This window comes from Ursus americanus, chromosome 21 (assembly GCF_024610735.1).
Source record: "Ursus americanus isolate L20-20 chromosome 21, mUrsAme1.1.p, whole genome shotgun sequence".
NCBI classification, from domain to species: domain Eukaryota; kingdom Metazoa; phylum Chordata; class Mammalia; order Carnivora; family Ursidae; genus Ursus; species Ursus americanus.
The window spans coordinates 29,499,260-29,526,035 of NC_142147.1; the positions used below are offsets into that span (position 1 = coordinate 29,499,260).

At 37.9% G+C, this 26,776-nt stretch overlaps 1 protein-coding gene across 1 annotated transcript in view; it reads left to right on the plus strand.

The window, feature by feature from the left end:
- The window catches only part of CNTNAP4 (contactin associated protein family member 4), a 241,010-nt gene that overhangs the window by 147,889 nt on the left and 66,345 nt on the right, over positions 1 to 26,776 (plus strand). The window contains exons 9-12 of the mRNA XM_045796231.2: positions 5,930 to 6,079; positions 11,754 to 11,925; positions 17,576 to 17,682; positions 20,555 to 20,674. Of these exons, the coding sequence (XP_045652187.2) occupies positions 5,930 to 6,079; positions 11,754 to 11,925; positions 17,576 to 17,682; positions 20,555 to 20,674 (549 nt within the window). The remainder of the gene's footprint in view (positions 1 to 5,929; positions 6,080 to 11,753; positions 11,926 to 17,575; positions 17,683 to 20,554; positions 20,675 to 26,776) is intronic.

Here is a 26,776-nt window from a genome sequence, read left to right on the forward strand (position 1 = left end):
CTTACCAACTCCCCCACTCCCATTTTTCCAGTTCCTTGAAAAATATTAATTTTGGCCAGTTTCAGTGAGGCAAGCACCTTTTGCACTTGAAAACAGAGTATATAAATGGTAGCTGGGTGGGTGGTTCACTGGTCCCCTCCTGAGGGAAGGTTTTCACATGTACAATGCTCAAGAATTAAGTCCTTTGTCAGGATGTATTATAATGACTCTTTAAAGGGAATCAAATACTTATTGATGGATTTGTATCATATTATGTTAAAGCTTTCCATTCTGTAAGTAAGGGTGGTTCAATTTTTCTTAACTGCTGAAGATATAAATTAGTAATCCTAATATGTTTTAAAGAATCAAAATTTTTCTATCTTTTGCAGTGGAATAAAAATTAAATTGTGTTGAGAAAGAGCCGCGTTGTTCAAATCTTTGAATTAGCAGGATAAATTTTTAATGTGATACACAGTTTGGCAAATTGTCACTTGGAATTCTTTGAAAATACTGTCAGCCTGTATCATTTTTGAAATATTAAAGATATTAGTCTAAATTATAAAAGATATTAGCAGTATTACAGACTCCTTCATGACACAAAATATTTTCAGTCGTTGTCACTTTTATAGATGTCAAAGCAAACACTGTTCAGATGGCATCAAGGACCCAATGAACAGCGTGGCTATGTTTTCCTATTTAAAGCAAATTCATTATTGTAGGATTTGAGATTTCTGCTATGATTTAGCATTTCTGCTGCTGCTTTTGCCTGAAGGTGAAAATCAGGCCTATAAACCAGCTTCTTGCTGTCATGGGCAGGGCCTGGAGACATGGGCTTGCAGAATAAGAGACGTTTCTGGCATTTTTCATTTACTAGACCTTCACGATCCTTGTGGCCCTAGCAGAGGAGCAGCCCTCTGGATTTGCCTAACTGAGGAGAGCCTTGTTTTATTCCACCTTCTTTCCTCTCATTGTTGGAATAGTCCTACCTCCCAGATTGTAAACCTGTCACTTCCCGAAACTCCCTTTCTCCTAAAGTGATTGGCACCAGTGATCTCCATATTTTCGTCTTGACAAGATCTATCTGGTGGCCTGGAACTTTAGTTCTGGCTGCTGAATATAGTTAGTGGATATAGGAATTTCTAACACTGTTTCAGAGCTCTTAAAGATATTTAAAAACAGGAAAAACCCTTCAGTTCCTCCTTGAGCAATAGCCTAGGTATAACCACCTTTTGTACCTTTGCAAAGAACCTACCCTGTACAGCAGGCTTTTTTCTTTATATATCTTATTTCATGGATGCCTAGTATGGTCTTAAGAGAGAGTGATGGTGGCTAAGCTGTCACAGTTCCTTTGTAGCAATTAGGATTGGTACCAGAAGACTGTATGTGAGAAGCAGATGTAAATCGGTTTCCTCCTTCTGCATTTTGTGTGTTTATGTGGTTGGACCTCAGAGGGTGAGAAAAAGAGGGAGGGGGAGAGACAGAGACAGAGAAAGAAAGAGGAGGGGGGAAGAGGAAGGGAGAAGAGAAAAGAGGGAGAGAGTTCTGGAAAACAGTCATGTTCTCCCCTACTATCTATAATCACAAACACTTCTATTTATTTTTCTATTATTTCATTATTCCATTTAGAGTTTTCAATGCTTTCCACCCAAAGTCCACAGTGAACACACCTGTATTCAAACAAGTTGGGTTTATTGCTTATTGCGGCAAGGAGAACACACATCCTGGGGAGCCACAGGCATGTCTTAATGTAAAGGTGTTAAGGATGATTTATTCTAAGATTTTGGGTTGTTAGTTTATTTGGGGAGGAGGTTTTGAGGAAGTGGAAAATTGCTCTGGATTAAATGCTGCTAGGAAGTAAGGGTAATTGTGTGTTGAGGTTATCTTTGTAAATCTTATCTAGGATGGAGGAATGAAATAAGGCCAAAGCTGTAATTGGTATAAAAAAAATAAAATCAGTTGTCATTCATATTATCCAGAAGAGGAAGTTTGGTATTTTTGTGGTTTTCACAGTAGCCTTGTTATTGTCTGGGCTTACACAACATTATAAAGTAGTTTGACTTTTTCTTTTTCTTTTTTTTTTTTTTGGTTCAGTTTCACTGTAGTCACAGAGTTACCTTGACTAATATTGGTGTTCTGTGAGATTGTGTTCAGCAGGAGAGCACCAATGCCTAGCCCTAAGTGCCCGCCAACTTCTCATACCGCCAAGGTCTTGCTCAGAGTGCCAGGCTACTTCCTAGCTGTTTGGGAGCTGCTTTTTGGTTTCTCAAATTTATTATTTACAAGAGCAAAAAAAATAAAGGGACCGCCTATCCTGCAGGCAGAGTATGGGTTTTGGAATCAGCTTACCAGCTGGACATGACCTTGGATAATTTGTTGTTCTTACTTGAGCCTGGTTTTCCCCATATTTAAAATGAATACTATCAGTGTTGAAGATTAAATACACAATGCACGTTAAGCACACAATACCTGCTATGAAATCCATAAAAACTGTTGTTATTAATTATTTTTTTATTATACCAACAACATGCCCCCCTCCCAGACTCAAAACTTATGAGTGGTGGGAGCAGTCGTCTAATTAGCATTTACTTACTTAATGTCATGAACAAGATAAAGGACAAATTCGGTGATTCCTCTCCTGCCCTTCATTTACAGTGTTGTGGTCTTCTAAGGGGCTCCCTCTCACCAGACCTAAAAGCGGGAAGGAGTTGTACACTTAAAAAAAAAAAAAAATAGAACCTAATTTTAAAATTATCCTTTTATTATGTCAAGTTAAGAGAAAGGAATTAATTGGACTTTTCATTGTTTAATTTACATGGTAAATCCCACGGATGGTAACAAGCCTCCTCCTCATAAGTCAGTGGTGTCTGTTATAAATGAGGCTTGGGGAGAGCTTTCCGGTGGTTCCCCCACAAACACAGCACAGCTTCAGTACATGCTAGCTGGGCACGTGGGTGACTTAACTGTGTCAGATGACTGAGCAGCTGTCCTAGCAGTCTTTTGTTCTTAATCTAAATTGGCTTCTGTGTTGACAGAAGAAATTCCCGAGCTTTGACTTTAATCCCGCAGCATGCGTCACCCAGCCCATACCTGAAGCACTGCTACTCAGTGTGGTCCCTGGACTAACACCCATTCAGTGAAATATTTGTTTCCAAGAGGAGCATAAAACTTGGCATTAAGTTCTAAGAACCTGTGAGAGCAATAAGATCTTGCTGTGCCATCCAAGCACATGGGCGCTGGGCTTGTATCTTATGTCTTCTTTATTTAATTTTTACTGACTTTCCCTCAATTTTATGAAAGTATCGGTCTGCTCTAGGCCAGGAAAGAAAATGTTCATCACCACAGGTAGTTTGAGAAGCACTATCCTGGACCTGTAAAAAGCCTAAGATAAGAGGGGCTCCTGGGTGGCACAGCGGTTAAGCATCTGCCTTCGGCTCAGGGCGTGATCCCGACGTTATGGGATCCAGCCCCACATCAGGCTCCTCCACTATGAGCCTGCTTCTTCCTCTCCCACTCCCCTTGCTTGTGTTCCCTCTCTCACTGGCTGTCTCTATCTCTGTCGAATAAATAAATAAAATCTTTAAAAAAAAGAAAAGCCTAAGATAAGATAACAGAAGCGGAATCATGTTTACAGGGCCGTCCAACCTTTGAGAGAGCCGATAGGAGGCACGTGTGACGCAAAGCTCAGTACAAGGACTTTCACTCTAAATGTATCCTCTTAAAGGAAGCTCTAGATGACAAATCTGGGGCATTTGATTTATTTTAGTCCAATCTCATACTGTCCGGGATTACATAACTCTTCAGTCGTCTATTTCCAGAGCCCACTCTTAGAAAATGTGTCTAAAAGTATCTAACCTACATTTTTCATTTTTCATTTTTCAGGTTTTTCTCATTACCTTTCACAAACCAAGCCAGTTGGGTCTTTGAAAATCTTTTTTGCTTCCTGGATGTAGTATAAAAATGAGCTTCAGTGCCCAGGATGGAATTTGCGTTATACTAAATAAATACAGGGCAAAGAGCTTAATCGCCTAAGAGAGCTTCTACACATTTTCTCTCTGAAAGCCTGTGGTCAAAAATAGCTAGGGAAGTGAAGAAATTGTGCATTGTACATAATACCAGAAAAGAGGCCCTGACCTTTGCGTTTTATAGAGTACTCCTATTTTAGTTTACTAATTTGATATACAAAATCATACAGCATTGAGTATTCAATGGATATAAACCTTACTGGTAAATCCACAATAGAGATGCTTAGATTCCACCTGTCTGCTGATATTCAGACACAGAGCCTTTGTAGACTCAATTCCCTTTAAGAAGGAAAGGGCTAACTCATCTCATGGATTCATGAAACTAGAGCTGCCTTGGGAGGGATGGGAGATTGTTTTTAAGAGGTGAAGAGAATACTTTGATTTTGGATTAATGCAATTTTTGGTTATATATATAATCTTGAAAAATTGGGGGAAAATATAAAAATGAATAAAAACCACAGTTTTTCATTATGCAAAAATTACCGTTTTGTATATAGGGATATTTCCTTTCAGCCCTTCCCCATATTTATACAAAAAGTAGGAATATCATTAGAACTGTATATATGTAGTTGATTCTCATTATTTGCAGTAGTTATGTTGTGTAAAGTGATCGTGAACATTGAATTAGCAAATATTGAACTACCACTCCTAGGGGAATTGTGGGATTAGGTTCCTGTGACCTTCTGGTAACAACATTTTTGTCAGCCAGTCAATATATAACCTTGCTTTATATATGATTCTGTTTAAAGACACCTTATTTAATATATATTGTTGATCCATTAACATTGAACTCGTGGCCAGCCGCACCATAACCAATGCCTGAGTGAAGTTCATATAACATGTATATTTTCTCTGTGAGGCACTATCACTGCCTCCTTGCATTTAGGAACACCAGACAATACCCTATCACTAGGCCTGGGGTCTTTTAAATGGCAAAATCACCAACCAAAAGCACAAAAATGTGGGAAACGTGTTTACATATGAGAGCTGAAACAAGCGTTTCCTTGTGTAACCTCAGTTGGAAACACGTGTGTCGGTCAACACAATTTATTCACTGCTCTGTGCATGTCTGTGAATGATTCCAAAGATGCCCTGAGTATTGATTTTGGGGTTACAAATAAATTATGGTGAGTACGTGAATTTGCGAGTATGGAATCTGCACGCCATCAGGATCGACTATGTAAATGCGGTTGTACACACTGCTTTATTTTTTAACTTCATATTATATGGGAAAACTTTGAATATTCATTATAGTAATTTTTCTAATGATTGACTTGATATACATTGCTAAATATGTAATATTATAAAAGATGACTACACAAAAATGTAAAAAAGCAGATAAATCATTTTATTGGGTCTAACCTAGAATTTTGGAAAATATCTGTACTCTTCCCAAACCCCTCCCTGTAAAAGGTAAAGTACATGATGGAAGCTGAAAACTGTCCATGCCAAACATTTGAAGGATTTTAACCACTTAGGACTTCTTCCAGAGTTGGGGATTTTGTTCTTTATATTGAGGCCCTAAGAAAAGAATAACACACCATTTTCCACAAGACAGTACCCACTTGCCTCCTTTTCCTGTCTTTCTGTTTCTTTTTTTTTTTTTTTTTTAAAGATTTTATTTATTTATTCGACAGAGATAGAGACAGCCAGCGAGAGGGAACACAAGCAGGGGGAGTGGGAGAGGAAGAAGCAGGCTCATAGCAGAGGAGCCTGATGTGGGGCTCGATCCCAGATCGCCGGGATCACGCCCTGAGCCGAAGGCAGACGCTTAATCGCTGTGCCACCCAGGCGCCCCTGTCTTTCTGTTTCCTTTTATTATACTGAGTGCCGTGCTTGTTTGGGTGATGTATATTTTGTTTCTAACTAACTGCTTATGCTGTTCACTGTTGAGAGAGATTTCTTTTAACTGATTTTGTCTCCCCCAGGTGTTGGATTAAATGACGGACAGTGGCATTCCATCTCCTTATCTGCCAAACGGAATCACTTGAGTGTGGTGGTAGATGGCCAAGTGGCCTCTGCTGCTTCTTCCCTGGGGCCCGAGCAGATTTATTCCGGTGGTACCTATTATTTTGGAGGTAAGAGAAAGAGATCAGGCCATACAGGCAATTGACCCATATTTGCACTTACTCCCCACTGTGTCTTCGAGATGTCATTATGTTTTAACCAATTCAATAGTATGGAATAATTTCTCACTTTCATTGAACATGGACGTGTTGAGTGAATCAAGATGACCAACTATGACCTAAAATGCATTTCTTAGAGGTGGATTTACTTATGTTTACAATTTCTACAATGATAATGCTTGCAAATAGACAACGCTCTTCAGTTCTTACTTTCAAACTTTGTTATATTTTCCTAGTGTTAAATGGTTCTTATATGGCTTTTTCAGATTTTATGGGCTGATTTTATTGCAGTATTTTCCTTCACATGGCTCTTAGCTCCTCTGGAGCATCCTTATTGCTTTCCTCCTGCCCAATGCAGAAGGGCAATATTATGCCAGTGGCAAATAATCTAACCTAATTAGCCATAGAAACCTCTGTTCATTGCTAAATAATAATGCACTGATACATTTGATGAAATTAGGGCATCAACCTTCAACACTGGGCCATCTCTCTAAAAGAACAAAAACAAATGAAGCATTTACCTGCCTGGATGTTTGATTGAACTAAAAGCTTGGAAAAGAAAACCTTGGAAATGGAAATGAGTCTTTACCACTGGAAAATGAAAATAAAATGTGATTTGCCATTAGAAAGGCAAAGTTGTAAAACTGGTAGTAGTAAGACTTATTTCTAATCATGACTTGGTGTGTTTCTTATTGCTGTTATTTTGAATTTTGATAGTCACCTGTCTAGAATCCCTTTTGAATTTGTTGGTGGTGGCCCAATCTTTATTATTCATCAGTAAAATACAAATTCCTTCCTAAGAATTGACAGTAAGCACACAGACCATGCATCGTTCATCTGATACTAAGAACAAACGAACACTTTCCGTGCTACCCATGGAGGGGTCCATGTCCTAACTGAAAGGGAAATTTTCACAATGTCTGGAGCCCTCGATGTCCTCCAGATGAAAGAGGAGGATGTCCTCAGATTCCCCACAGCAGGAACCCACTTGGGTGGCACCAACCTTGACTTCCATATGGAACAACAGTACATCTACAGAAGGAGAGGTGATGGAGTCTACCTCATGACTCTGAGGAGAACCTGGAAGAAAATTCCGCTGGCGGCTCCTGCCATCATTGCTGTTGAAAACCTGGCCAATGTCAGTGGCCTGTCATCCAGAAATCGTGGCCAGTGCGCTGGGCTGAAGTGTGCTGCTACCCCTGGAGCCACTGCTGCTGCCGGCGCCTCACCCCTGGAACCTCCACTAACCAGATCCACGCAGCCTTCCGAGAGCCGAGACTCTGGTGGTGACTGAGCCCAGAGCTGACCACCAGCCTCTCACAGAACGCTCCTGTGCGCTGTGTGGACATCGCCATCCCTTGCTCCCTCAGGGCGTCTTGTGTGGCTGCTGGCCCAGGGTGTTCTGCGCATGCGTGGCACCATTTCCCGCGACCGCCGGTGCGGGATCTGTGCTTGCAGAGTTCCTGAAGGGATGGAAGAGGAAGAGCCCCCCACTGGTGAGACCGAAAAGGAAGAGCAGACCGCTGCTGGAAAGGCTGGGACCAAGGAGGAGGGAATGGACTGCCCCAGCTCCTGAGTTCACTGCTCCGGGAGCCGAAGTGGCAGGCTGCTCTGGAAGGCGGCCAGGCGCCCTCTGGGCCCGTTCCCTGCTGAAGACTGGAGCGCTCGGCCGGCCACTGGAGACCGGTCCGCAGCGCCCGCTGCTCCGGCCGCGGAATGGGTACGAACAACCCCCGAGTGGTCTTCAGCTGCTCTCCCATAAGGGCAAACAAAATGGAAATAAGGTCGATGGAAAAGAAACCGTTTCTAAAAAAAAAAAAAAAAAAAAGAACCAACGAAGAAAACCCCTGCATCATCCGTTACTGTGAATGGCAGCATAGCGGCAACAATCTTAAAAGATGTAATTGCCGCCGTTAGTGAGGTTTGTTCATTCCTGAACCAAGTTGTTTATTAAACCTCATGGAATATATGATTGATTTTATGGCAATCCATAGGAACACATTCCCTTAATAAATGGTAAGATATGGAGAACAAATTAAGAGCTTTCACTTAAAAGGAAAAGATTTAGAAGCACTAGAAGAGATTTTAAAAACAGGCATATTGTTAAATGTGAAAAAAAAAAGAGTAGATAAAATGAATAGGCTGGATAAAAGTGTAAATCATGAAAATAGAACCCTCATTCTTAAAGTATTTTTCATCCCTCATGTTCGTATTTAACGATGCTTACCAGTTTTTTGCAGAAAATTTTTATTGCTATTATTCATTCTGTCATATTTTGTGGTGAAATATATCACACGTGCACTCTGTAATTTTGCTTGTTTTTATTATGTTACAAACGATATGCACTATTTTATTTAAATAAACTTTTAATCTTTGAATAGTTTTAGATTTATGCAAAAGTTGCAAAGATAGAGAGTTCCCGTATTCCCTGCACCCAGTGTCTTTGGTAGTTCACCTCTTACATCATATGTGCATTTTAAAGAATACTAATCAGAATACTATGCATATCTACATGTGCATTTCCCAGCTTAGAAAGATAATATTATCAACTTTCTTTTGCCCCTCCAGGGTACTATCTCTTCATCTCCCCAGGTAAACACTGTCTTGAATTTGGGGCTTATTCTCCCTCTCATGTTCTTTATAATTTGACGTCTATTAAGGTGTCCGAGTTCCTAACCAATATACTGTGGAAGCTTCCATAATAAAATTCAAACTTCAGGACTTAAAAAAAAAAATCACGATCGCCCGTTTACTTAGGTATCTCTGTTTAGTCAATCATCTCAGTTGGTGTCCTTCAGTTCCAGAAGGGCATGAGATTCTACTGATCAATGAACACACACCCTGCACACTCTAAGGCACCCTAACATTTCCAGGGCTAGAAACAAAAAGCCAAAAGAAAGCAGGAGGCCTTCTCCTGCCCTGCTCTTCCCTCCTCTTCCCAGACTTGTGATCCAGAGACTGGTAGAGGAGGTCCATCCTTCTGGAAGCCCACTTAGGGCTTTGGGCTGGCAATTCTGGATTTGGGGACTGGACTGGAGGAGAGTGGGGTGACCAACTCTTCCCAGTTTTAGTACTGGACACCCTGAGTCCCAAGGCACACTGTCATAGTTGTTGGCCCTAGAAGACCTTCTGCTCTGTGTGCATGAGAGCCTCCTGTAATACGAGGATCCGTATTATCTAATTGGAAGGCTCTTCTTAAGTTGTTCATTCTTCAGCCAGTTTATCTTCAAGTAAATAAATATCCCATGTTCTAAGATACTTCCCATCAGTTCTCTTCCACAACTCTCTCAATTCAGCTGCAGCTTTCCAGTGATCTTATCAGCCTATAATCGGCCTAACATGGCTGCAGTCTATTCCACCAACCTGCACTGCACCTCCGTTCCAGGCTGCTCTTGAGAGCGACACTCATGTCGGGAGAGGGTGCGGCTCAGAAATCACAGCATTCCACATATGCCATGCCAGAGCCCATTATTGTCCATCGCTTTCTGCTTTTTCTCCCTCCAGCCGAGTGCTTTTCAAAAATTCGGACTGCACTGTGGTGCATTGTGCTCGGCTTTTTTTATTTGTAAATTGTAAATTTTAAATCTGGATTCTCCAGATTAAGGACAGATAAATGTCTAATTCCTGCAATATTCCCCCATGTGATCTTTGTGCTCTTGATAACACACTGTGCAGCACAGACTGGAGGCACTAGACCTTGTGCAGAATTCTCACACCCCCACTTGGGTAAATCAAACATCATCCATCCAGTGAACGGGCTAGACCACCATGAAGTCAAAGCCGACATCTTCTGGTGCGGTGACATCGAGTGATAATTTATCTGTCATCCTCAGAGGTGCTTCACATGCCAACTGCCTCCAGTAATGGATCCATCCATTAATTCAGCATTAAGTATTCCCCAGAAATCTTCGTATTTTAGAACTTCCATCTCAAACAGGTTCAGTGCTGAACTTCTCTGTGCTATTGCAATATATTAACTTGTGGTTGCCTGTTATCGTAGACTAATGAGACGAACCTGGCTTGAACCCTTCTTTATTCTAAAATCTCTTGCTTATTAAACATTGTGGCTAGGAATATGAAGTGCCTAATAATATGACGATGTGCTTTCTATAAAGTTCCGTAATCTTTCTTTGTCACTGCATTTGCTTAGTTTTATTCCCTACAGGCATATTGCACAATTTATTTTATTCTGAAATGGTTTGAAATGTGTCAGGAAACACTACCTGGAGAAAAGGAGATTAGCAGAGCTGTTTATATTCCTGGCATATTGTAGTCGTCCCCAAATATTATTGAACTATTATCCTCTCAGTTTTTACTTTAACATTCTTAATTGGTTAATAAGTCATCTAGAAAACATATCAAGGTTATAATAACCATACCCTACACCACAGAAGAATTTTAAGCACTGAAAATGTGTATCATACCATGTACAATAAATTGATACTCCAAGAGCTTTCATCACCTTTTCTTGATATATCAAATTTGAAACTTCAAAGTCTCCCTTGGCTAAAATGTGATATTCCAATGTACCTGATAACCGTTTTAAGTGTGAATTCTGGCCTTTACCTGCCATGTTAATGTGTTTCATTAGGAAAATAAGCATTAAAAGGAAATACTGTCAGTCACAACATTTAATTATAATTAGCAAAGAGAGTTAATTGTATAGGTATTAGGAAGAAAAAGAGTGTGGATTGTGTAGGAATTAAGAAGTTGCTGATTCATTTCTTATTCTTGAAACTGTAATAGTGCTTGACAACCATAACAGCAGAGAAAGATTAATGAAAAATACGTAAGTATAGTATATGTGTTCATACTCCATAAAATTATTTATTTCACTTGGCTAGAGAAACACTTAGAACATCATTAAACCCCAGAGAATAATGGTTAATAATATAGTTCTTTATTACTTAAATAATTAGAAACAGGTCTTAGATAAGTGTTAGGAAAAAATCAATATAAATGGAACATTCTTTTATGAGGCAAAGAATAAATAAAATCACAGTGAAATGTCTTTGACATTAAGTCATTATGATTTATTAAAATGCATGTGTGTATGGCTCTTATATGCATATGAAAATAAAGTATTTGTTTAAATAGTTGGTAATTTTATTCTAAGTCAATATAGCTCCTTTCCCAAAGAGTTAGCTTTAAATACCAAGGTATTTCACTGTTATTGATTTATCTTTTCTTACCTACAGTGCACATATTAAATCTTTATGCCTTTTTTTGCATTCCAAAAGACTAAGTTCCTTTGTTTAAGTTTAATAAGCATTTCATATTATATAATGATAATATAGTATATATAATATAAATAATTATATGTAATAATTATTATATATTATTATTAATACAAAGTATTTCTCTTTATTACCATAGGATTCAAATGAAATAATGTTATAATTAATTGTAATTGTATAATAAAGAGAAATACTTTGTATGAATTGCAATATGTCATTTAGGTCAAACTAATGATGACTGTGAGGGGCTCTTCCTCCCTCTTTTCATTTTAAGAAATTAATCAAGTGCCTCTTTCTTTTCTTTTTTCATAATGAAGTTGTCTGTGATACTAAATCCTGATTCATTATGATATATCCTGACTTACTTTGTTTTGTGTTGTTTTGGTCAGGTTGTCCTGACAACAGCTTTGGATCCAAATGTAAAAACGCACTGGGTGGATTTCAGGGATGTATGAGGCTCATTTCTATCAGTAACAAGGCGGTAGATCTGATTTCAGTTCAGCAGGGGTCCCTTGGAAACTTCAGTGACCTTCAGATAGACTCATGTGGAATCACAGACAGGTAAGGGCAATCTCATTTCTTTACCTTGACCTGTCCGTTTTCAAGCGTTTGCAGCATATTAAAATTTATATATAAAATGAATATGTTTTTAAACTTCTCTTTCCTGCCATCACCTGTTCCACAGGAAATGGATGATATTCACATTAGAAATAAGAATGATACGCTTTAAAAAAAAAAGAAAAAGAGAAATACACTCTTAGGTTTATACCTTGTATTTCCAGGGATAAAATTTAGATGGAAGACATGTGACTGTGTTATTTATATGTACACATGCTGCCAGTTTACAAAAGGTAATGTCGATGCTGCTATAATTTTAGATGGGTGTAAATGTATCAAAAATATATCATTAAACTTGGTAAATTAGTACACTCTGACAGTAGTATTGATCACCACATACCAATAAGTCAGAGACCTACGGAGCCGGTTATCAAAGTGTCTTTTGCTTCTCTGACAGCTGAGTAATATTTTCAGAGACATAGCAATTTAACTGGTTGCTATGCTCCTAATGTGTACCTTTAACAACCCATTACTGTCTTCTCTGCAGGGAAAACAAAAAGAGCCTCTCCTCTGGAAAAGTTTGGAGCTCTAGTATTGCTCAAGATGTAAGGATGATCCAGTAGTTTCAATAGGAACTCCCAGTATAGGGCATGATAATGCAAGATTTGAAAGTTAGTTGTAGAGAACAAGTGACTTTTAAAATAATAATTGATAGTTAATAATTAAAAATATTTTTAGGCATGGGCGTATTAGCCAAATAATCTTGCCAATCATGCTTTAATATCAAGGGCATTAATTCTAATTATTGAGTTCAATGGAATGTGATAGCCATTACAGATTAAAAAATTAAGCAATGTTGTGACAGACTTAGCCTCTACCCCATGGTAGTGTTCAATATATATTTTGAATAAATAAAATTCTGAGCTTAAAAATAACTTTTTATTTGCATGAGACATTTTATCAACATAAACGCACATCTATTATATATAATATTATTATATATTATATGTATATTATATCTGATAGACCATCTATCAGTGTCTGCGGATCCTATTTTGAACACTAAAAGATATTGTGTTGTGTTTAGAAAAAAGTAATTGTAATCTCATTTAGCAACGGATTAGGAGGCCATACTTTACTTTCTATGAATACACATTTATTTATTTAACCCAACTTGTAGATAAAATAATTCTTCCTATAATGAAAGATGATACGTAAAGGAAGAATTTAGACTGTAAACCTCAATTGGTTTGGTTTTGGGACTAAATGACAGTGACCTTCTTCATAGTTACATCCACACCAGCTCTAGAACCTTAATCCCAATCTGGGGAAGGGCAGGTGGCAAGGCTCCCCGAGCCAGCTCTCTCAAGGTGGGGCTCACTTGTCAGTGGTTAACAACCGTTAGGGCCCCATGGGAAGGTTCAGTCATCCACACTATTAGTGACAGTCATGTTAACCATCTCAGATTGCAGACAGTTCTCTCGGGACAAGTTGATCCACGCGTCTCCAATGGGGCTTTCTCTGAAGCTGCCCTCTTACACAAGGAATCTGGGGGAGATACAGCCTTGTAAAACAGAGGACTGTGATACAGCACAACTGGAGAAAGTAGAGTTTTAGTACCACATCTGAAAAACACTTTTCAGAAATAGTGAGCAAATTATGGATAGATCTTGGCTATACATGATTTATTTCTTTAAGAGAAACTTATGACTAACGGTCACCCTAGTAATCTTAAAAATAATAGCAAAAATCAAAATAATTTTGGCATTTGTTTACTTTTCAAGTTTCCAAAAGTATCTCTAAACTCATATTCAAAAGAAAATACATATTCTTTTATTTTGGTCTTAGGTGCTATACCTATTGACATAGCTTCCAAGCATTATTAAATGATGTCTTTTTTAAAATCTGTTTACCAGGGTGTATTCTAAGCACTTAACATGAATTAGTACTTACGTTTGACAATGTGTAAGGATGATGTGAGTGTGCAAGGAGTCTGGGAATGCATGTGTGAATGACCTACAAGTGTGTGCATGCATTGGGATAGTATGGTTGTGTGTGTGTTAATTTGGATGAGTTAGTGTGTGAGGACTTGTGTGAGGGTGTGTGTAAGGACTTGTGTGAGTATGGAAGGTGCTTTTGGATATGTGAGTGAGCTCGTGAGTGTGTACATATATGTGAGAGATGGTGTGGAAGGACTGTGTTCTAAAATGAATTTTACTTATTTATTTATTTTTTTAATTTTAAAGATCTAATTGGGTTTATTAAATGATTTATGAATTGGGCAGCGTCCATTTAGGATATAGAAGAGGCATGCACTGAAATGAATTTTAAATTAATTAATATGTGCTTGAAGTAATCCTCACAAAACCCCATAGGGCTTGTTCCTAGTAGTATTTGTTTCTTATAAATATGAAAGCAGATGCAGAGAGGAAGTTGGCTAAGAGGACATGGCTCAAAAACAGAGCCGGCATCAAATCTCAACGCCCCGGGGGCCAGCAAAGTCCCATGGAAATGTCTGCCTGCAGAGCTGCATGACCAGCTGGGGGCACATTCACATTTATTGTGGTTACTATTAATCTATGTATAATAAACGCATAACTTAATGGTTTAATAAATTGCAATTAAAAACACAGGAACATTAAAAATAAAAATCTGACAGGAACTAAACAGTGTAGCTCTTTTTGTACTTTAAGTTGAATCAAACCTATACTAAAGGTGTACATATATTTACACACATGCTCACACTCACACTTACACAGTCATTCGCACACACTCTTTTACACACATAAATGAACAGCCATTGCACACAGCCTCTCATGTGTATGTACACACTTGTGTGCTTACTGCATACCCCAAAGCTCTTTACCACACACAATCCTTACAAGTACACTCCTTATACACACATTCCCATACCTCCTCATTCATATATCCATACACATGTACACTCACACACATGCACACACTTACAAGATCATTCCCATGCCTCTTACACACTCACATCTTCCTTACACACAGTCACACACAGTCACACACACACACACACACACACACACACACACTCATCTAGAAGCCCTCCCTTTGTACTCTGTGGACGTGCAGGGGTAGTGACCCCACCTCAGAAATCTGGGTGGAGGGTGACTGAGAGCTGAGGGTAATCACTCTCTCAAGGGAGCTGCTGTCCCTATCTCATGTCCCCATGTAAGTTTATGAGCAATGAAAATAATGATGGAAATGTCTACGGTAAAGTGTTGGAGTCTAGAGAGAATGGGTTGTTTTACTTTGTATTGGAATGACTAGTGAGAAGAAAAGTGTAAATTGTTCAGACGTTGAATCAAAATCAGAACTTCGCTATAGAATGTAATTTGCCATAGGTTACTTACTGGTTGTCAAACAGAGCTACATGGGGAATTTAAATAACATCCACAATCCAGGCTTCACACTGTAATTAAAAAATGTGAAAAGTCAAGCCTAACAAGAATCAAGGAAAATGATTTCAGTATCTTTCAGCAGCAGCAAATCAAATAGAAAGAGCACGTGTATCACACTAATTATTCATTCTTTAAGATCGTAGGTATAGCCACTTACAACTGCCCCCTTTTAAAGCATGGCTGAGGTCTGTTAAGAATAGCTTGCTCTGTCCTTTTCTTTTCTGATCACCAACTAGGATTATTATTGTTTTAATCTCCCTCTTTCTTCTAGATTGTTATTGACTTGAAATGCTTAAAAAATTAGATACATCATGAAACATTCTTTGAATGGATTCCTGTGAATCTATAAAAATGCTAAAATATATGTAAACTTAGTTGGCAATGAAAGATGCCCATTACTTATTTGTGAATCCTTAAAAAGCAGGTTGTAAAATAACATACAATTATATTTATAAATACAGCCTCACACACAAATGCATGTATATGTTTATAGTGGTGATTTTTGTATGTGAGGTTATAAACTATATTTCTTCTCTATTGTTTCCTGGATCACTTGATTTTTTGTACAGTGGATATCTATTTTTTATAATCAGGAAAAATCAATAACATCGTTTTCAGTTAAAATTGGAGAAATCCTGTAAGCGAAACATGAAGTTTCCTATCCTTAGTTTTTTAATAACAGAGGTTGCAGAAACCCCAGTATGAATGCATTCTTGACAGGCTTCGCAGTTTATTTTTTTATTCTGGGGTAAAAGAGAGCATTTCAAGCTTTGGCCTCAATATATGTTTCAATCTAAATTCTAAAAAGCATCAATAATCTGATCAGGGCTGTTCAAGTGGGTACCAGAAGCTCCCTAGCTTTGTTGTCCACAGTGCCCTATGTATTTCAGTGATTTTCTCTTAGTGTTCTGAGACTGAAAATATAACTCTTTCATTTAAAAAGTAGCTAGGTCCAAACAACTTATTTATGTCCTAAAATTTAGTAACCCTCTGAAAAAGGAACATATATATATATAAAATTTTATATAATGTGTATTTATTATTAATTTATATAAGGAATAATATATATTATTCATATAATTGTAAATATCAGTATATATATTATATATAGTATTTATGTAATTTGAAAATACTTTAATTTTAGTTTGAATTAAACACAACTGCTTCATAATTACATGTGTTTACCTGTTGAGTACTGCACAATTTTTCAAAGCTTGGGATCAGGTCAGACACTGCCACCCTCATTTTTGCTCAACACTGATTTCACATGGTACTGTTTTTTTGTTTTGTTTTTTTAATCAACTCCCGAAAATCCACCTTCTTAAAGATAGGACATCATTAGGGGGTGCCTGGGTGGCGCAGTCGTTAAGCGTCTGCCTTTGGCTCAGGGAGTGATCCCGGCGTTCTGGGATCGAGCCCCACATCGGGCTCCTGTGCTATGAGCCTGCTTCTTCCTCTCCCACTCCCCCTGCTTGTGTTCCCTCTCTCGCTGGCTGTCTCTCTGTCGCATAAATAAATAAAATCTTTAAAAAAAAAAAAAGATAGGACATCATTAAAAGGAAAGTAATATGATCTAATGTTGAAATTGAACTACCTCGAGCTAGGAAGTTGTGCAGTCTTGGGCAGATATTGCGTATGCCTGTATTTCTCTTGAAAAGTTAAAATATCCTGGGAGCCCTGTGAGTTCTATTCAGCACCCTGGAGCACCCTGACACACTGCTAGAAATTTGTGTGTCTATCCAATGCACCTTCAACATTCCTGGAGGTCTTCACTGTACTCAAAATACTCTACTGAATAAGGATGTCCCTCCCTCCTTCTTCCTTCTCTTCTCTCTTCTTTATTCCTTCTTCTTCTAAATATTCAGTGTAGGAAATCAGCATGATTACGTGTTGTTATTTTTTGTGAGCTATTGATATTTCCGGCAACATATTGAATTAGTGTTTTGTCACTTAGGGAAAAGAAAGGACTCTGATAGAGTAGGACATGTTGAAAATTAAGCAGTCACAACTACCTGAGAATTGGTTGAAATCTGATGAATTTATTGATCAAAGGTTTGGTTCTGTGATTAAACCACCTTAATGACAGACTGAATAACCACGAGTCATGTTAAATTTACCTTTTCCGTTACTGTGACATTCTTCTTGCACATGACCATGTATAATTGATCAACATTTTATGATCGCTCAAAATGAAAAGTAATGATTGTATCTGCATCTTTTTGTAGGTGTTTGCCCAACTATTGTGAACACGGTGGTGAATGTTCCCAGTCCTGGAACACCTTTCACTGCAACTGTGCAAACACTGGTTACACAGGAGCTACCTGCCACAACTGTAAGCCAAACACACTTGCTGCTTCTTGCCTCTGTTCGGATTTCCTTGTTCCATTTCCCTTTCCATGGCTGTGTGCATATGTGTCCGTGTACTGGAATTCACAACCCTGAATTTTACCATCCAGTTGCTTTCTAGTTTATTTAAAATCCATACCTCTTTTCAAGAAGTTGTCAATTAGCTTATAGAAATAGATAACATAAAACAGGATAGAAAAGAGTAGGAGAGCTGGCAAAGGGGAAATATGTATAGAAAACAAAAGACAGCTAAGGATAAACATAAACAATGCAGAATATGTAATCCTTCAATTGCCTGGCAACCTCATTAATGAGGATAATGAAATAAGAATGGCAGATAATGACGTTAATCATTAAATAGTTCATTTTATTGAGTATTTTCTAAATGACAGGCACTGATCTAGTATTTTATATGTCCCATCTCCTTGAATTCTGATGACCACCTTAGTAGGTGGGTACTAGTATTATCCCCAGTTTACTCATTAAGTAACAGAGAGAGATTAATTACCTCGCCTCAGCCTCCTTAAATAGTTGAGGCACAGTGAGGATGTGAACATTTGTAATTATGCTCCAGAGCCTGGGATCATAACCTGCCTATACTCTTCCTATATTATAAATCATGCAATTCTTCTGATGAAATGTTTGCATGTGTTGTAAGACACCTGTCATTTTGATGTCCAGTTTTTCAGTACGTATTATGGGGAGATCTAAACGCCCATTTTTCTTTCCCATTTTTTCATATCATTACTGACATTGCCAAGCAACCTAACTCCTACTACTATCTCCTGTAGCCTTGACTTCAGGCAAGGGTGTGACATGCAAAGTCATCAGACTCCCCATTCCTGTTCTCTTCACTGTGTGCTACTTTGCTAGTTGAGACCGGAATCCTGGGCTCCCAGCCCTGGACATTCTGTCAGGGACCCTCCCTCAGAAGGCCTGATACAGCACTGGCAAGGGCGTGAGCGGGAGGAGCTCCTGGTTTTACCCCTCATGCCTGTACCGCTGTAGCCAGAGTCATTCCTAGGGCATCGGTTTATCTGTTGGAGTGCCTCAGATTATTGTAAAGAATGCCCACTGCTGCTAAAGCCACATCTCACTGTAACTAGAAGCCAAGTTATTTGAGCCAGGTCACCCAGCTAGCTGTCTATTTTACTTTCTTATATCCTCCATCATCCTAATTGTAGTAACTAACTCAAAACAAAAAGTTAATTGGATGTGTTTTAACTATTTATTTGTAATTGTTATCATTGACCGAATCTAAATATAAACACAAGCAACTCTGAGGAAAAAAATTGGATGATAAATAAGGTATTTTCATCTGTGGCCATAGTTCGAACTAACCGTAAAGTTAACTGAGTAGGTTCTTGAGCAGATCGTTCAAATGGAGCTGGAGGGTTTTGGCCAATAACCATTCTGAGAAATGGGGCCAGGATGACAAACCTGGTTATAGTGAAGCCTTCACTATCATTAGCATAAATAGAAGAAGGGGCAGAGACGAAGTCTTTAAAAGGTTTCATTAGAAAGTAATATGTTATAAACAGTCTTGTTATAAAGAGTCAAGCAATACACATAAAGCAAATGTACTCCTAATTACCATCATGCAATCACATGTCCTTTCCAAACCAGCCCTGACTCTCAAGTTGTGAGTCCATCCTGCCAACCTCTTTCAAAGAATTTATGAACATATATATGTGCATATAGAAGTGAATAAACTAAGCATTTTTACATGCCCATTTCACTGTACAAAATATAAATGTGATTCTAAAACAATCCATGCTTATATTTTTATCTATGTAATATAGAGTAGGAACAAAATAAAACCATCAGACTGTGGAGGAGTGGAGAAGTAAATTTGTATGATTATCTGAAATTTCTATAACACTGAACAAATTAGTTACTTTTTTTCCTATTGCCTAAAAATTCATTAATATAATTTTCAAAAATTTGGACTAGATCAAGGAAAGACATTCAGGGCATGACTTATTTCTCATTTCATAAAATAAAAAGCTTGATGGAAATTATCAGTGCATGTGACCAAGTGTTCAATGAGACGTGTGCCTCCTATACGGTTGTTAATATCAAACCTTGTACATGGCAAATGTATAATAGTATAATCAAAAACATCCAATTATGGATCAAAACACATTGAGACCACTTGAGGGCACATTTCATATAATTATTTCTTCTTCCAATTTTAATTATATTAAATTCTCATTACAGGGCATTAGAGAAAGTTTCTTTTATAAAATACTTTTAAAAATATTGATGAGGAACTTTGTCATAATTGTTTTTTCTAAAGATTTTATCTATAGATAATTTTATATGAGAAAGGAGAAGAGTTACAATATTATTTAAAATTTTTCTATTACATAATTATTGGATAAAAGCAGATTATTTAAGGAGATTATACTATTGTGTTTCAGGTGTGAGGTTATTACTAGGTGACACTATAGAATTAGAAATTCCAGAGTAGTGGTCGAAAGATCTATTTGGATGGATGTCCAAAATCGATGTTACATTATACTTATAAGTATTTTAACATTTATAACACATACCTTCTCTCTTGTTCTTTCACCTAATGTGAAAATAAATTTTTATTTTGACTATTTAATCTCGTATTCTGTTGACAAAAAGAAATGCCACAGAATTCAACCTCATTCTGCCTTTTTCTATGTACTTTCATCCATATTAATTTTTTTAAAAAATGAGTTTTGTTTTAAAGCATGTTTTACCTTTTCTCCTGGTCAGTAATATACATATTAAATTTCAAAACTTGGTGTATTTTGTGTCCAAATTAGAATTTAAGAGGTTCATTTTATACTATTCCATTTATGAGGATCCATTTTTTCTTCCTACAGCTATCTATGAGCAGTCATGTGAATCCTATAAGCACAGAGGGAATACTTCAGGGTTTTACTATATAGACTCAGATGGAAGTGGTCCCCTGGAACCCTTTCTTCTATATTGCAATATGACTGGTGAGTTAATCAACTTTCATTTAATAGTTAAATTTGCATGAATGCTTTTAAACACACAAATTTAAAAGGAAACCAGTAGAAAGTTGACCTACTTTGCAACTTGATTAACATGTATATTGTTCAGTGTAAGAACTTAACAAAAATCTTTTAAAAATTGTTTAATGGTAATGATTTAGAAATGTTTCATTATTTTCAATGAATCTGGAATCCGTGTAGAACATCTAATAATAAATGTATCTTATTAAGTCCCCAAACAAAAAGGACAGACTATTTCTCTGAGACGACTGATACATGTGAAAGCTTTGAAAGATAATTACTTTTTAAATGTAGGTAAACATGACTTGTGTTCTTGAATTTTTTGCTCACATAAATTTAAATAGGAATTAATAGTCACGGAAAATGTATTTGATTAAATTCAACATCCATTCATGATAAAAGAGAAGGGGAAAACTCAATAAATTACCAATAGAAGGAAATTGCCTTACTTTGTTAAAGAGTAGTAACAAAAAAACTTATAGCACATATCACACTTTATGGTGAAATATTGAAAGCTTTACCCCTGTTACCAGCATTAACACAAGGATACCTGCTATTATCACTCTGTTCACCATTATATTGGAGGTCCTTGCCAATGCAGTAAAACAAGACACCTGTCATTTTGATGTCCAGTTTTTCAGTATGTATGATGGGGAGATCTAAACGCCCATTTTTCTTTCCCATTTTTTCATATCATTACTGACATTGCCAAGCAACCTAACTCCTACTGCTATCTCCTGTAGCCTTGACTTCAGGCAAGTGTGTGACATGCAAAGTCATCAGACTCCCCATTCCTGTTCTCTTCACTGTGTGCTACTTTGCTAGTTGAGACCGGAATCCTGGGCTCCCAGCCCTGGACATTCTGTCAGGGACCCTCCCTCAGAAGGCCTGATACAGGACTGGCAAGGGCGTGAGCGGGAGGAGCTCCTGGTTTTACCCCTCATGCCTGTACCGCTGTAGCCAGAGTCATTCAGTAAGTTACATCCAGTAACTTACATCCAGTAAGTACTGGAAGGGTAGAACTAAGATTCTCATTATTTGTCTGTGACCAGATTATCTATTGATTCTCATTATTTGTCTATGACTAGGTTATATATTAGTGTCTGTGTATATATATAGAGAGATAGATACAGATATATATCTACAGATAAACTATTAAAATTTAGGATGATCACTGGATATCAAATTAATATAAAAATTAACTTCATTTCATTTCTATATACCAAGCAAAATGAAGTTTTAGAAGATTTAATTTTCAATCACATAAAAAACCTCAAATACATAGTAATAAATCTAATGAAAGATATGCATGGCTTCTACATAGAAAAGTATAAAATGCTCATGAGATAAATCAAAATTCTAAACAAATGAGGAAATATAAAAATTCTATTGATTAGAAAACTCAGTATGGTGTAAATATCAATTCTTCCCATGTAGATATTGATTTGGTACAAGTCTTAATTAAAATCCCGGTGGGGTATTTGTTGATTGATGTAACTGTTTTGGTGAAAACTGGCAAGCACATTCTAAAATTTATCAGCAAATTTGAAGGGACAGGAAGGACCAAATCAATCTTGAAGAATAAAGTTGAAGGACTCAACTCTAGTAGATATAAAGACATTATACTGACAGGCTAGGTGAAACAGTGTGATTGGCCTGAGGATAAATAAGTAGATCTATGAAACAAAATAGAAGTCTATAAACAGACTTACTCATATATGGATAGTTGACTTATTGCAAAGGTGGCTCTGATACACAGTGAAGGGAAGATGGTCTTTCAACCAGTGGTGCTGGTGGGCATGCGGGAGGGGTTGTATATAAATGTCGTATAAAGGAATCTTGACCCCTTCACCATCAAACCCAAAACAATGGATTCTAGATGAACTGTGCTGTCTGGTGTTGTAGCCACTAGCAATAAATGCCGATTTCAATTCAAATTTAATTAAAACGAATTAATAAGACTAAATGAATGGAAATAATTAAAATTAATAAAAATAAGCTTAAATTAAATGCCCATTTTTTTCAATCTCACTGGTCACATTTTAATTGCTGAGCTGCCACCTATTCCATCATTGCAGAAAGTTTACACTGAAGAGCACTGTGTCAGGAAGTCAGGTTTTCTGGAGCAAAACAAACAGAAAAAGGAAATACTATATTGAAGTAGGAGGTGTTTCAGAGGAGGATTCACTGCTTAAGATCAGGCAGTGAGTATTTGGGGAAAGAATATTCCAGGCAAAGGAAATAGCAAATGCTAAGTGCTGAGAGCAGTGATCTTACCAGGTGTGTCCGGAAAGCAGCAACAAATCTAGTGTGGTTGGAGTATGGCAAGTGATCCAGGAGTAGTGGGAGAACAAGAGAGAGTCAAGTAAGGCAGGGCCAGGAGGGGCAGTCTCATTACTCTGAATGAGATGAGAAGACACCAGGGAGTTTAAGCAATGATGGATGCCATCTGACTGCCTTTTGATGGGATCATGATGGCTTCTGCATTGGGAAATGCCCATCTAGGAGCAGAGATACACACACACACACACACACACACACACACACACACACATACCCATATACATGGATATATATAAGATATAGATCTATATGTATGCGTATATAATGTATGTCCATCTGTATGTCTGTAACAGGAGTAGAGACCTGCCTAGAGACCAGTTCAAGTAGTGTAAGAATCCATGCAAGATGGTGGTGGCTTGCACTGGATAATAGCAGTGTGGGCAGGGGAGGGAGGTTTGGCTTTCTCATTGAATACATGTGAGGTGTGAGAAAACAAAAGGATACAAAAATAGCACCATATTTTGGCTTGGGCAACTGGAGTAGTTGAATTGCCATTATTTGAGATGTGGTCAGAAAAGGTTTGAAGGGGAGGCGCCTGGGTGGCTCAGTCGGTTAAGCATCCAGCTCTTGATTTTAGCTCAGATCATGATCTCAGGGTTGTGAGATCAAGCCGAGTAGGCTCCTCACTGGGTTCAGCACTGGGCATGAAATCTGCTTAAGATTCTCTCTCTCCCTCTGCCCTTCCAAGAAAGAGAGAGAGAGAAAGGAGAAAGAAAGAAAGAAAGAAAGAAAGAAAGAAAGAAAGAAAGAAAGAAAGAAAGAAAGAAAGAAAGAAAAAAGGGAAGAGAGGGGAGGGAAGGGAAGAGAAGAAAGAAAAGAAAAAAGAAAAGAAAAGGTTTGAGGGGAAAGACCAGCATCTCAGTTTTACAGAGTTTGAGTTTGACATGTCTGTGACACATTCGAAGGAGATACTGAGAAGGCAGTTGAACATAGGAGCAAAACTTTCTTTGTATTAATGTGTAATTCTAAAAACTGGAGGATAGAGGTAAAACCATGGCAACAGATATTTAGGGAAATTAGAAAATTAGAATGTATCTCCAGAGATTTTTCATATAACACAACCAAGTGGTTTCCATTTGCTTTCACAACCGTTGAGGACGTTGCCTGTTTCAGTCTGTTCGAGCGGCTGCAGCAAGATAAGCACAGACTGGGTAGCTTACAAACAATAGAAATTTATTCCTTACAGTTTTAGAGGCTGGGGAGCCCAAGATCATGACTCCAGCGTCGTCCAGTGAGGGCCTCCTCTGAGCCACAGACTTCTTGTATCCTCATGTGTTGGAAGGGGCTCTGTGGGGTCTCTTTTATGAGGACTAATCCCATTCATGAGGCCTCCACCCTCATGACCTAATCACCTCCCCAAAGCACCCACTATTAATACCATTCATTATCTTGGAGGTTAGGTGATTCAACATATGAATGGGCGGCACAAACATTCAGAGCATAGCACTGCCCCACATAGCAAAGCAACCTCAGAAAGCTCGTGATTCCCATGTTTGTCCCCTCCTCAGAATTCCCCCTTCCACACAGTACAGATTCCCAGGCAGTGCCTTGAGTCAGGAGATTCGGACAAAATGGTTGGGGTGAGACAACAGGATCAATATTTTACAAATCTTCCCGGTTGGTTCTTAAGTGTACCCAGCTTGGAAAATTGCTGTTTTGGGCTGGTGGTTCTCCAACTTTACGAAACAGATTGCTCTCTTATGTGAGAATTAAACATCATAAGTTTGAAAATACTTCACAGAGAGGAAAGGAAGACTTTGCAAATGAAAAATAGGAGTTCAGATGTCAAGTAACTTTTTGATGTTTCCTGTTTGTCCAGCTTGGGTTGTAAGTGAGATTAACAATCTATCAGCGCAACCCTATCAATCCTGTCTTCCCACAAATGCGTCCTGAAGTAGTCACATGCACATGCTTTAAAAAATTTGGATTTTATAACTCAGATACCTCTAGGTTGATAGATATCTCTACTCTTTAAAACTTTAAGAAACATAGTAGACACACACCACACCACACACACACACACACACACACACACACACACACACACACACACAGTTCTCGTTATCCGTGATACTTACGTTCTGCAAAGCAACCACAGACACCGAATTAGCAAATATCGGACCATTGCTCCTAGGAGAAATGCAGTAAGATTAGGTTCCTGTGAACCTCTGGTCACACCGTTCGCTAACCAATCAATACATAACCTCATTTAACTTGTGTTTTGGGTTGAAGATATCTTATTTAGTACATACTGTTAATTCGTCAACATTGAGTTCCAACCACCAGCACAATAACTCCCACCTCAGTGAAACGTATTCTAGTGCGTGTGTTTCCTTGTGAGGCATATCACAGCCTCCTTGTGCTTGGGATACTAGACAGCTCTTTGACATCACCCTTGGAGGCCATTTTAAGCAGTGAAATCATCAAGAAGAAGCACAGAAATGGAAAAAATATGGCACTGAAGAGACCACAAATAAGATACTTGTCACAGTATGAGAGCTGAAACAAGGAGAGAGGGCGTGGCCCGGTTCAGTTTTAGCTGGATACGGGTCTACTGGGCACCTCAAGCTTTTTGCTACTTTGTGCATGTCTGCAGATGTCCAAGAGCACCTTGATTTGGGGGGTACAAATAAATTGTAGTGAGTAGACGGTTCACAAGTAATGAGGACCTGCAAATAATGAGTATTGAGTATATACACATACACACGTACGATATCTTGCTGTGGAAGAATTACAAAATTTATAGGCCATGTGAACTTATATTATCTAAATGATAAGGCAATTATCAATTTCATTTTATTGAAGGAATTATTCCATTTCTATTAAATCAACATTTACCTCGTCATACTACTTTACCAGTTATGTGCCTTAGGTTAGTCTATGAAGTCTCATGTTAACTCTGTAACAACTCTAAGAGACATGAAGGAAATATGTACATACACACAGAGAGAGGCGAAAGGTGCTTCAGCAAAATTATCAGAAAGTATTGGTGCAAGAGAGGACATTCACAACATTTAAAGCCATTTGAAAAGCAAGCCATTGAGGGCAGAAACACACAGATAATCCAGTTAGGAGACAGCTAAGTGTCTTCAGAGGCCCTAGAATATTGAAATACATTCACACTAAAGTGACAATCCCAGAATGTAACAACCCAGTGAAGAATAATGTTACAGCTTGAAACATTTCCTATTGATCTGGTTTTGCAAATGAGGAGAGCAGGGAGGTTGGGTGAGGCAGGCTAAAGAATCATTAGGGAGAGATCAGGGACTAAAGCCTCTTTTCTCCCAGCCTGAACATTTTTCCACTAGAAAAGGCTACGTTCTATCAATGTCTCATTGCTTGTAGCCAATAACATATTCTCTAGTTATATAAATCAGGTATAATAATTATAAAAACAAGACAGGATGCTGAATCAGTAACTTGCAAATGTGTAACTTTAAAAAAATCCAGTTATGAGTCTAGAATTGGTGTCAAACAAATGATTCCACGTGGATTTAAATACCTTTAAGTGTTACAAGCTAAAAACTACAATGGAAACTTCTTTTTAATGGATAATTTCCCAAACTCTGTTAAAGATGGAAAATTCTTTCTAAACAGAGTATTGTAAATAGAATTTAAAAATAAGTAGTCAGGATAACATGAAACCCAGTGGCTATGCCTATAGAAATGTACACGGTTTTTTTCTTCTACACTAAGTCCCACTGCTTTTTCTATAATGAAATG